Source organism: Elaeis guineensis, chromosome 11 (assembly GCF_000442705.2).
Source record: "Elaeis guineensis isolate ETL-2024a chromosome 11, EG11, whole genome shotgun sequence".
NCBI lineage: Eukaryota > Viridiplantae > Streptophyta > Magnoliopsida > Arecales > Arecaceae > Elaeis > Elaeis guineensis.
The window spans coordinates 122,559,880-122,571,941 of record NC_026003.2 but is presented as its reverse complement, the minus strand read 5'-3'; the positions used below and the strand labels follow the sequence as shown (position 1 = coordinate 122,571,941).

Genomic DNA, 12,062 nt, shown 5'->3' with positions numbered 1-12,062 from the left:
ATAGTTAAAATACACTGCATCTTGATGATAATTGGGGTGGTTTTCTAATAATTGGTCACAAAACATGATCCAGATGGAGAGAATATAGTTTTGTTTCTCTTGAGAGAGAGAGAGAGAATTTTCTAACTATAACAGTGGCAGCATGGGAAAAAAAAGGAAAAAAAAAAATTGTGGGAGTATCACTTTTAATTTTTATTTTTAAAAATAGTTAGCAGCTGTTAAAGTCGCGTTGCTCAAATACTTGAGAACACCACCGTCATGCTTTACACCAAGAGCGTCATCTCGTATGCTGGGTTATTGTCCACTGTACAGGAAAGGATATGCTTTTTTGAGCAAAATAATGAAAATAAATAAATAAAAAGAAAAACATTATGCATACGAGGAAAAATTATAATGTTTGTGGAGAAAAGAAGAGACTTAATTTGTTTCTGTACGGTGGATGCCCGTTAATTGGGAATATAAAATTAATTTAACAAAACAAGGATCAGACTCAACGGTTGATGTTTTACCTATCTTGACTTTGAAAGTGGATTAAGCAGAACCACTTAGCTAACCCATTGCTGAATTAGAATCGGAATAAATTCGCATAGAAATTGAAATAGCTATATCCCTTTAAATATTTGGTTCATGATTATAATCAAAATTGAAGTGAAGATTTAAATCTTTAGATAAGAGTTGAGATTATGTTTTAAGAGGATTGGATAGCTCCAGAATCAGAATCGGAATGAAATTTTTCTCAACCAAATTGTTGGCAAGAAAATCATCCATTCTCATTTTCATTCCAACCTTCGATGCCTCAGCTCTTCCCAACCAAACACCCCTATATTCTATAAATTACTAAAATATGCAAGATGGCTAATCTCATTTATGCATGTCATGGGGGTACTAATATTGATGTGCGTGCACCATGTGCACCTTAACATGTGATGCACGGCGTCAACATTTTAGTGTAACAAGAGATGTTCCGTTGGGCATGAGATCCAGTTTGTTTCTTCCAAACGAACCAAAAAAAGCCATCTCATTAAAATTATTTTAAATTAATTATCAATAATTATTAGCATCGGTGGCCAAACAATTCATCTCTAAAGGCTTGTTTTTCAAGAAATCAAGAATTCAAATCTGGAGTATTATTTTAAACAATTAGTTATCATACCCTAGAAAAAGTTACTTCTTTTTCAAACTTTATTTAGTATAAGGCAGAAAAAGAATTGAGGCTTAAATGGGTGTAGGTGTGGACTCATGGGATGAAACTATGCTTCGCTTCCACCCCATAAAGTTCTCCCCACCACGTGGTAGTGAACATTGACAAAGCTTTCTCAATACGAGGGGCCAAGTCTTTTACTTCTTCTCCCATCTTTAATTGGAGTGGTCTCTGGGATCACTTCACAGGATATAAAAAAACTGGATTGGAGAAGAAGAGACACCATCATGTGGCTCCCTGGTGCTCGACTTTAAAAATTGGGAGTTGGCGAAGAAAGGTGGTATAGAAATTAGTGATTGGTTTGGTTTGTTATCTCTAAAAATCTAGGATCAGCACTCCAAGGTAGAGGTTGTGACGGTTGACAGTTTGCTTTAACAAGTATCCTGAAATCATGGATATGCAAAATTGATTCATTTAATTACTATAGATTTGGCTAAATCATCTCTCTATCTCTGTGTGTGTGTGTGTGTCAAAGAGAGAGGGGGTACAAAGGGGGAGGTATCAGTAGAAAATGGATAATGCTAACTGAAAGCATACGACTACTTGGCATGCATGTAATGAGATACACGTATATAATTTTAATTTTCTTTCAATATAAAACTATATCACATTGTAGTTTATAATGCCATAATTATCTTCTCTCCCACACCTACCTCCTCTAAACCACGATCATGCAAAGCATTGGATGTCATTTTTATGAAAGGAGAATGTTGTTTCCTAACTGCATGGTGCTTTACTAAGATTCCTCTTTGGGATATACGATGGAATCGACAAGGAATCAATATTTTAGGTCATTGTCTGATGCAAGTGATTGATTTACTTTTGATCAAATGAGAGAGAGAGAGAGAGTTATGTCATGGCTGGTGTCATCGATCATAATGCATGAATAGGCCCTATCACATCTAAATCTAGGTGACGTAGGTAGATTTCCGAACAATTTCCACAACAAAGTTTTATGATTATTTGATTGGTTTCGATGGTTGTGATGCATTAATTGGGTGTAACGTTGTTGGGAACATGCTAGCTATATAGGGTGTCAGCTTTGTGCCTCTCGTACCTACGTTGTCATATATGCTGTTAACTGGAGGAGCTCCATTAGAACGGGTATATCTTGCTAGGCATTGGAGAAGCAAACCGATCGAGATGCGGTGTACAATAGAGGAAATCGGTCAAAAGAAGGCATATCTAATAGGTTTGGGACCAGTCATCAAGGCAAAGACTGAATTTTTAAGAGAAGGAGAATCTCGCATCCTTCCATACGAATGTTCAATGCAAGGACCACAATAAGGTGCACGCCTCATCTCCTCTTCTATAGAAAGCCCCAAGAAGACTAGAGGGGTTTATTTGGACTACTCAAGCCTCAATCAAAAAAGATATGGAGATGCATACATCAAAGCAAGAGAGTTCGGTGGCGGTTATGACGTGTGTCATGAGAACATTTTTTAGTACAAGGGAATCGAAACCATGACTCCTTCGTTAACAAGGCTTTTTTAAAATTAGACAGAATATGAATCATAAATCGGTATGTCCATATTTATATTTGCTTCGTTTGGCAAATACATATATAAATACAGATGATTGAACGTAAAAATTCATATTTATATTTATTTAAAATAGGTATATACACAAATTAGATATTAAGAATATAGACATAAATATGGATATAAGTTGATTAATTAAATTTTATAACCAAAGAATCAAAACTATCAGTAAGTAGATGATTAATCAAATTAATAACATATTAATATTATTATATAATTTCGTTAACAGTAAAAATTATATAAAATAAAAATAAAATTATTAATAAAATTAAATATTTGAATATGGATTAGATAATTGCACATCTATATTCATATATTTTTTTTTGGCAGAAGTGAATATAAATATTAATAAGATATTTATATTTTTATCATATCTAAATAGATTCGAATATAAAAATAAATTTAAAGTGATATTAATCGATCCACTTTCACTCTATTTCTTTAGCAAGCATTAAAGGTTGAACATGTGAACCAGTTACCAAATGGCCGAGAAATAATTGAGTTCTTTTCTTACAAATATTAATCGGAGGCTGGGCAATAAAATAGAGACGTTTTATGATTCCCTAGGTGACGTAGCATCATTTTTTTGACCCTTTGGTCATGTAATTTTATTTGACCCTTGAATCCATGCAGCGCTAGTTTTTAGCCGAAATCTTGGCCAGGAACTTTTCAGCGTTGTACAAGCGGACAATACCTAAGCTTTCTTTTATGAAAGAAACCACAAGTCCCAAGTCGCGAGGTCCTAACATGCGTGCCGGAGAGAGATAAGAGCCGACGGCTATCAGATCAACGGCGTATAGTCAAACTGAACCCTTGTTTTTGATTTCAAAGTTGGAAGGTATGGAAACCACATCGTCCAACACCTTCTGGCTGCAGCAAAAGCACAAAAGGAATCCAGCAAGGTTCTCAAAAACCAAAAGCAAATTCTTTAAAAGGTTTTCGTCGATGCAATATGTATAGTATTATGATCATTTTCATCTAGCCTTATCCCAATCATTCGAGAGTGGTTTTATAGACCCTCGTCTCGCCCAATTAGAGCTATCTCCCTGAGATTGAGGCCCTTTTTTTTTTTTTTTTTTTTTTAATTTTTTGAGAATATGGGAGGCTATAAGCCACCCAATCTTTATTAATATAAAGAGCTATACAAGAGTAGGATGCAACTTTAATTAATTCCACCATTTAAATGTTGGACCCGCCACCATATGGAAGCTAAAATATATCCGTGGAATTACTAGTGTCGGATATCATCAGTGCCATAGGAGAATCTTAATATCCTAATCGATGCCTGAAAAATTTTTCTGTGGGAATAGATCGAGGGACAATTTTTTTTTGGACAACCGTTGGATGCAAGAATTGATTTATAGAAAAGTTTTGAGCAGGACAAACGGTTACTCAAGTGGTTTTGAGTCGCAACTTATGTAATTAGTTGCCGTGATTTTGTAACACCTATGCATTCGACTGCCGTTGTTGAGATCGATAATTGTATTCTTAGGCACCTTCTGCCATTAAAAATATTATCTTATTAGGTGATTGGGTGTAATAATATCATGAATTTTGATGTAATTGACAGATAACAAGTCTTCATCAGGGCCAAGATAGCTACAACGGCCTCTCCATACACAAATCATCTCCAGCGGAGGATATTTCATAGGCCCTACTTCCATATGCGGTCTTTGATTGCCCCTTAGCAGTCCATTTAGATGCAAGATACATCAAGGTTGTCCCCGTGGTGGATGAGAGAAGATTTTTATTGCAACGATGATACCATGTCAAACTTATAACAATTTAATAAAATGTCGAAAATCAATAGGACAGTGTGGGGTGTCATCACGGAAATCGATAAAATACACTGTAATCGATAAAATACAAATATTTTTATTGGATTGTGATAAATTTGACGTGGTATCATCGATTTTTTTTTTTTATTTGATAAAATATGATATCACCGTTGCAATGAAATTTTTTTTCCTGGATGCGTCGCAATAGGTAAGGCAAGGAATTGTGAAGCAAGTTAAGGTGAGTCACGAATAAAAACTTGCATATTTTATGCAAAGACAAAAAAAAGTTCACAAAGTCATGACTCATCTGCTTTCCTCCAGCCCATGGACAATTACATGATACTGGGACCACAGAAACCTTCCCTCTTTTCTGAATATATATATATATAAAAAGACTAATCAGTCATGACATGCGTCATAATTTGCTTTTTGTTTTTTTTTTTGATACAATACAGGCCAGAGCTAAAAGGAAAACAGGGGGTATAAGTAAGACAGATTAGAGTCTTAAGGTATAACTTTGTTAATATATAACTGACATAGAGTAACAATTTGTTGCACAACTATATTCCTTACCCTATTCTTTGTTAAATATTGTAGGAGGTAATTAGTGTAATTTGTAGGATTTGAGTTGCACTAGTTCACAAGGTACTGGGCACTGTGACAACACATCAAACAAGAAGGGAGTGGGGGATTATGATGTGGAGCATGTAGCATAGGAAGCGATGAAAATATATAACTGTAGTACTATCATCTAATTTCTCTCCAAACATAGTACTATAGCCTAACAGGTTTTTTTTAAAATTATTTAGTAAAATATTCTTGAATAATTTGTTTTTTATAAAACAAAGTAGTGGCAACTTATCTCACATTTTACTGACCAATAAAATAAAAGAAAATTATAGGACATGGAGAGTGGAGATGCGGGGAATTGAGCTCCACGCCAGTTGCATGCTTGGTGAGTTTCTTTTCATATAAAAAATTAAAATAAAAAAGTGGATCAGAGTTGGCCAACATATTAAGTTTGGAAATATAATTGGCATGAGCTAATGGATTCGGTAGCAACAAATTTTGACAAGAAGGAAGCAAATGAAAAGAGGCAGGAAATCATGAATTAATTATATGGTATCCATACAAGAAGAAGCAATGACAACAAACTATGATCCCTCTATCTATTTAAGTATTTTTTTATTTACATTTTTTTTTTTTTTTGTTCGACGAAAACAATCAAGTGATTATAATCTTTCTCCCTTATCGACATCACATCATCCTCTTGACAGTCGTTTGATGTGCAATTTTCTTGGAGGTTGAATTTCAACTTGTTGAGAGTCTACTGAAGGGTTTTATTTTTGAAGGGATCGTAGGTGAGACTTGGAACATCAACTCTTTGAATATGCATTTTCGATGGCCAACCAAGTCGCAAGAATTTGCTTAATGCAAAGTACCTCTTTGGCAGAAATCAAAAAATATTCCTTCTTCCAGGGGCCCACAGGTGGACTAACATACTTGGCGTTGCACGAATTAGCAATTTTTTTATACCGTTCTTGAAGAATTTAGAAAGAATACATGATCCACATAAGTGATGGAGGGAGAATAAGCAGCCACGCCTATCTCTCAGGCAGGCCGGTCAAACTATCAGGTTTCTGCTAGGAAAATGCACGCCGTCGAGCAACAGTGAGACAAAAAGAGAGAGAGAGAGAGAGAGGGAAGGATAGCATAAACCACCGAATATGCCATTCCACTCCCTCAGTCTGTCCGTTGGAAGGCCCCACAACAAGCGAAATCAAGAACATTCCAACAAAGAAGCCTTTCACGAAAATAAGAGCAAAAGCAAATTCCATAAACTTGGATCTCTCTTTATATGACACAATAGCAGTATACCACGCAGCGCTTCCCCCCCCCAAAAAAAAAAAAAAAGAAAAATTGCAGATACTCGACTTTATTCCTTTCTTTAGGAAAAAAAAAAAATATGTACACTCGAACGTTAAGGAGATCGAAAAGATCAGAAAAAATCCCATCTTTATCTCACATGAAGACCTCAAGCTCCGGAATCCCTTCTGAAAAATGAACAAAAAAGGGCACATTTATATACGGCGATGGTATTCACAGTATATTTGTACGCGAAGCCCGATCTCAACCTCTTTTAATCTTCTTTCTAGTTTGCCTCCTCTTCTGCTGGTCTCAGTCCCCCGCCACTGGTTATCCACGGATGCCCTGATATTTTTTTAACAAAAAGAAGAGGAGCGCAAATCATTTTTTTTTTTCAAAAATATACAATTAGATTCGATGCAGGAACCATGTGGAATTCCTTTAAATTAAAAAAAAAAAAATGGATATAGCAAAGAACGGAGAAAAAAATCACAAGATACCGCAAAAAGATCGTCGTATAACAAAAATATCCGAGTCCCAATCTTTTTTGTATATGTTAATCCAAAACACAAGACCTTGGAGGAGAAAAGAAAGGAGAAGGAAAAAAAAGACCGCAGCTAAAAATAAACCAAGAAAGGGGAAAATCGCCAGTTCAACTCCCAGATGCAGGATTTTCAAAGAACGAGATAGATCCGAGAAGAAACCCTATAAAGCTAAGTAAAACCGGAAGAAGCGCTAGAAAAAGAGATCGGAACCCAAAGATGAAGAAAGAAAACACGGGATCGGAGGAGGAGGCATACCGAGGACTTGCTCCGCCGAGAACCTTCGCGATACGTCCTTGCAGAGCATCCGGCGGAGGAGATCCTTGGCCGCCGGAGAGACGGTGCGGAAGATCCGAGTGGGAAACCGGAGGTTGGCCCGGAGCACCTTCTCGAAGATCTCCACCGCCGTGTCGCCGTAGAAGGGCGGCATCCCGGAGAGCATTATGTAGAGAACGACGCCAGCGCTCCAGACATCCACCTTCTCGTCGTAGTCCCTCCCGGCCACCACCTCTGGCGCCACATAGTATGGCGTCCCCACCAGCCCCCGCATCGGCCGCCCGTCCCCGAAGCACTCCGCCGACCCGAAGTCCGCCAGCTTCAGCCCCCCAACCCGGTCGAAAAGCACGTTGTCGGGCTTGATGTCCCGGTGCGCCACCCCCCGCTGATGGCACACCGCCACCGCCTCCATCAGCTGCGCCATCACCACCGCTGCCTCCGCCTCCGACAGCGGCTCACCCCGCCCGCTGATCCGATCGAAGAGGTCCGGCCCCGGGCACAGCTCCATCACCACGTGGAGCCACTCCTCGTCCTCGTACACGTCTTGCACCTGGACGGCGCGCGGGTTCCCGGCGGCGGCGTGCTGTGCGATCTTGGCTTCCCGCTCGACGCACTCACGGTCAATGATGTCGGCGAGGAGGGCCTTCTCGATGGACTTCACGGCGAACTCCTCGCCGGTCTCCGCCGAGACGCACCGGTATACGGTGCCGAACCTCCCCCGTCCGATCTGTGCTCCGATCTCGTACTCCCTCCTCAGCTCTTCACTCATCGCTCTGTGTCAACTAAAATTTCCCTTCAGAGATAAACGGTGATGGTTGGCCGGCTTTTATGAAGGAGCGTATGCGGTGTGAGTAGCACCACCTCCAAATATAAAACAAACGTCAGGCGGACTTCTAGGATTCTTCCGCCTTCCGCGCAAGTTCGATTTTACTTTTATTCCCAAAATGCCACTATCTTTATTTAATTAGGCACGAACTAAATTTGGAGCACTCGGTAATATAGTTTATAATGATAATATAATTGAAAAAAAAATTATTAACGGGTTAGCAAGCAGAATCGCCCATCGAAAAATATCGAACGGCGAGAGGGATTATTTACCATAAATAATACAAAAAAAGTTTATTAGGTGGAGTTGGACATGTCTTGCAAATTAATCCGGTTAGTTTTCGCTTTTAAGAGCGATCAGTTTCGGAAAGCGATGACTTCCGTTAGATGCAAGGCTGGTCCTGGGGCAGGTCGAATTGGATGATCGTCTCAGGCTCAGGTCCTGTATTAATATTCCAATAGGGTGCAAGGATGATTTTTATAATATTATAATAAAAAAATAATTACATAGATTAATGATAGATTTTATATGTTACTTAATGAATATATTTATAAAAAATTATTGTACATAAATTAATTTTTTTTAATAATAATTAATATTTAAAATATATTAATTTTTAATAAAAAAAATTTTATTATTTAATCTCAGATCTAAAAAATATCAGGATCGGTCAGATGACCTCCTACTATTGCAGTCTTGATACGGACCGTTGGATACGGTTGTCCCCACATGGATTGGAGGTAGGAGCACGTGAGAGGGTCGTATCGTAACGGCCTTTTGGAGAAAGTTTCGGTTTTAGTGGGTCCCAGGGGACCTTTTCGGACGACAGAGGTTAGAGACGATTAAAAAGCTGAAGGATACAAGGCCGCGTGGAAGGATAGCTTTATTCGGACCATTGGATGGCCACCGCGTTGTCACGCCAAGGCCATGCGATGGGGTCCCGGCCTTTTCGCAGCTAAAGGCCCGCTCCCTGTTTTTGTTTTCGGAGGGGAAAAAATTTAAGTAATTAACGGAGAAGTGGACCCAGCAGGTCGCCTTATATGGCGACTTTACTTATAATATAAGCTGTTTAGGGACACGATATGTTTGGTGAGCTATCAACTGTGGCTGATAAGCCAATCGCATCGTTTAGGTCTACGCCCTTGCCGTATCTTTCACGGCAAACATCAACCGAGTGATGACATATTTTATATTTTTTATTTGAAAATATTATTTTAAAATTCTGCGTCCAATGTACTTTTTTTTTCTTGGTACATATCTTTATATATTTTTATATTTTTGAGTAAAATATATAAATAATTTTTTAATAATTGAGTAACCCACGAACAGATGGAAACAAGTAACAGATGGGTAGGAATCGATAGGGATGGCAGACAGATATATTTTCTGTCTAATTTATTTATTTATTTTTTTTGATACAAACGGACGATCACACAATTTCGATATAATATAATTTAAAAAATTAAAAAAATATATTTTTTAAATTCTAAAAGCAAACATCATCAAAACATCAGTTTCAATCATCAGAGTGATCAACAACGAAGCAAATTATGCAGTCCGCTGCATTATTGGCCTATTGGAACACATACTGAGTAGACACATCAGCGCACTGACAAACTAAATCTTAATAGTTAATAAGGCTAATCTAATAATATTCTATTATAGAGTTTAGAATATGTTTGTGATTTAAAATTAAAATTCAAATATATTTGAGATGGATTTAAAATTTATCCCTTATATACCTGCTATCAGAATTCACTTTTATATGGATGTCCATCACAAAATCCTAAGCTTCCCTATTTGGCTGCTCAAGCCTTCCACCTTATTGAGACTCTTTAGGATAGAAAAAAAAAATCAGAAAAATAAAAAAAAAATAAAAAAATCAAAGAAAAAATGAAAAAAATATTGAATAATTAGATATTTTTTATATACATTAATTAATTATTAATTATTTATTATTTATTTTTATTTTATTTTATTTTTTTTGAAGGAAAAGAAAGTACTTGAGGGAGTTCATAGGGATTTCCAAGATTCGACTGGGGTTTTTTCTTAAGCACATGGGCCTTTGGGGGGGGGGGGGCTGTGGCATTGTGAGTTGGCCGCTTGAGGTTTTGAGAGCTTAATGTTGGTAGAAGCATGGTATTTTTGTGTGATTAAAGATTTTTGATGGAAAGGCTCTAAGTCCCCCACTTGATTGAATTCCTAAGGATGGAAAAAACAAAAATTGAAAAAATTGAAAGAAATGACTTTTTCCAATATATATTGATCATTTTTTTTATTATTTTTTTTTCATTTCATTATCTCAGATTAGATAGGTTCGGATACCAAATAACCTAACTCAAATAAATGATAATCGGATGGATTCAGATATCCGGCGGGGATGGGTTTGAGATTTTTGGTTGATTTTGTAATTCATTTTGTGATGAATTTGAATAGTAAAATTTTCAACGGATTCGGTTATAGATAGGACAAATTTTGTGATCTTTTATCTGTTGCTATCTCTAGAGACACGGGATATACAAATCTTTGATTTTTAGTATTCAACTAAAAATCGGTGCTTTTAACCAACCCATCTTACATTTTTCTTGACTTGATAGCTCTGAGCATAATTTGGATTGAATCAAAAATTGGATCCAGTTACTTTGGATATAGATATATATATATTTAAAACAAGCTTAATGGAGCTCGACCAAGTTAGGTTTCGTACATCAACTTGCAGCGGACAAGAATTTTGTCAGAGTTAGTTAAATTGCATCTAGATCCTAGAGCAAAGAGCAGGTTAGGTTGAGGACTACGGTCTAGTTTGGATTTGAGTCGCTCAACCCTGTGTCTCGTGCACAAGCCAACTTGACATTGGGTTCTTTTCGGGTCCAACAAAATCCAGGTAGGCTAAGCTACGTACAAGCTCTACCAGGCCCAAACTAAAACAGTTGCAACCCCTGATTCACAAACAAAGCTATCGATAGAGGGTTCCATTATGTAGATGCTTGAATAAGAATGATTTTGTTTATGCACATCACATTATATAATTTGAATAAAAGATTAGCATTATTTAATTCAACTGGGATGCATCTTTCTTCTTCATAGCATCGAGGAATACGTAGGCGTGCCATGCCCACAGAGCGAGGGCGCGTACTACTGGTTAAAGATTCGTAATAAACCTTATAAAATGAATGAATCATCACTACCGTTTTAATTGCTTTGCCTTTTGGGAGGCTAGAGAGCGAACCAAATTTATTATATTTAGATTATACTTATAGTTTTTTGAGATCCAAGTCTGAACTTGTTTCCAAACAAATAAGGCAATCGAGTCAAAGAACCGCTCTGATCATCTTCCGGACTTGGATCCGACGATCGAGATGGGTTGGACAATATTTTTAATTTTAACTTTTTCCCTCATAAACAATTGCGCTTATCCTAATTCTAATTCAATGTTTTAACTACATTAACGGTTTTTGCGACATCTTCCCTGTACCAGAAACGGAGCTATTCACGAAGCAAGAAGGGAAAAAAAAAAAAAAAACGAAATGGTACATATAAACTGTTATATCTTGGATAAGTAGCATCATATAATTCAACTCTTGATACATTTTGTATTTTAAAACATACATGAATACGCAGGCCATGACGCCTGGTGCAACGCCCACAACTTGAGTCCAAGTTTTCAATTAGGTTTAGGGTGGACAGAGACATGTCAACAAGTTGTAGGATTTAACTAGGTTCAGCTGTTAATGTGGATCTAGCCATATAAATATTTTAACATTTTATGGTTATTCGTAATCCAACCCTCACGTCATGCCCGAGAATGGAGAGCACTGATGCATCAGGATCAATCGATGCATATGGTCGTTTGGCAGTATATTACTGACTCGGAATTGTTCAAAACTTCTAGATCCTTGGAGCAGGATGGAACAAAAGGGAGTAGAAAAACCTCCCACAAAATAGGAAGATAAAATAGAGCAGAGTTCATTCAAGCATAAAAATTTGGTCAAGCTTGATGCGGATTGATTTTTTTTTTTTTTTTTAAGGGAA

General features: G+C 37.3%; 1 protein-coding gene across 1 annotated transcript; it reads right to left on the bottom strand.

Annotated features, from left to right (window-relative positions):
• Positions 1 to 6,325: 6,325 nt before the first annotated feature.
• On the bottom strand, positions 6,326 to 8,054 carry LOC105054496 (phosphoenolpyruvate carboxylase kinase 2-like). Its single transcript, XM_010936022.4, has 2 exons — positions 7,187 to 8,054; positions 6,326 to 6,731 (listed from the first exon to the last, which is right to left on the bottom strand). The coding sequence occupies exons 1-2, from the start codon at positions 7,971 to 7,973 to the stop codon at positions 6,673 to 6,675; spliced, it is 846 nt and encodes a 281-aa protein (XP_010934324.2). The 5' UTR covers positions 7,974 to 8,054; the 3' UTR covers positions 6,326 to 6,672.
• Positions 8,055 to 12,062: the final 4,008 nt, after the last annotated feature.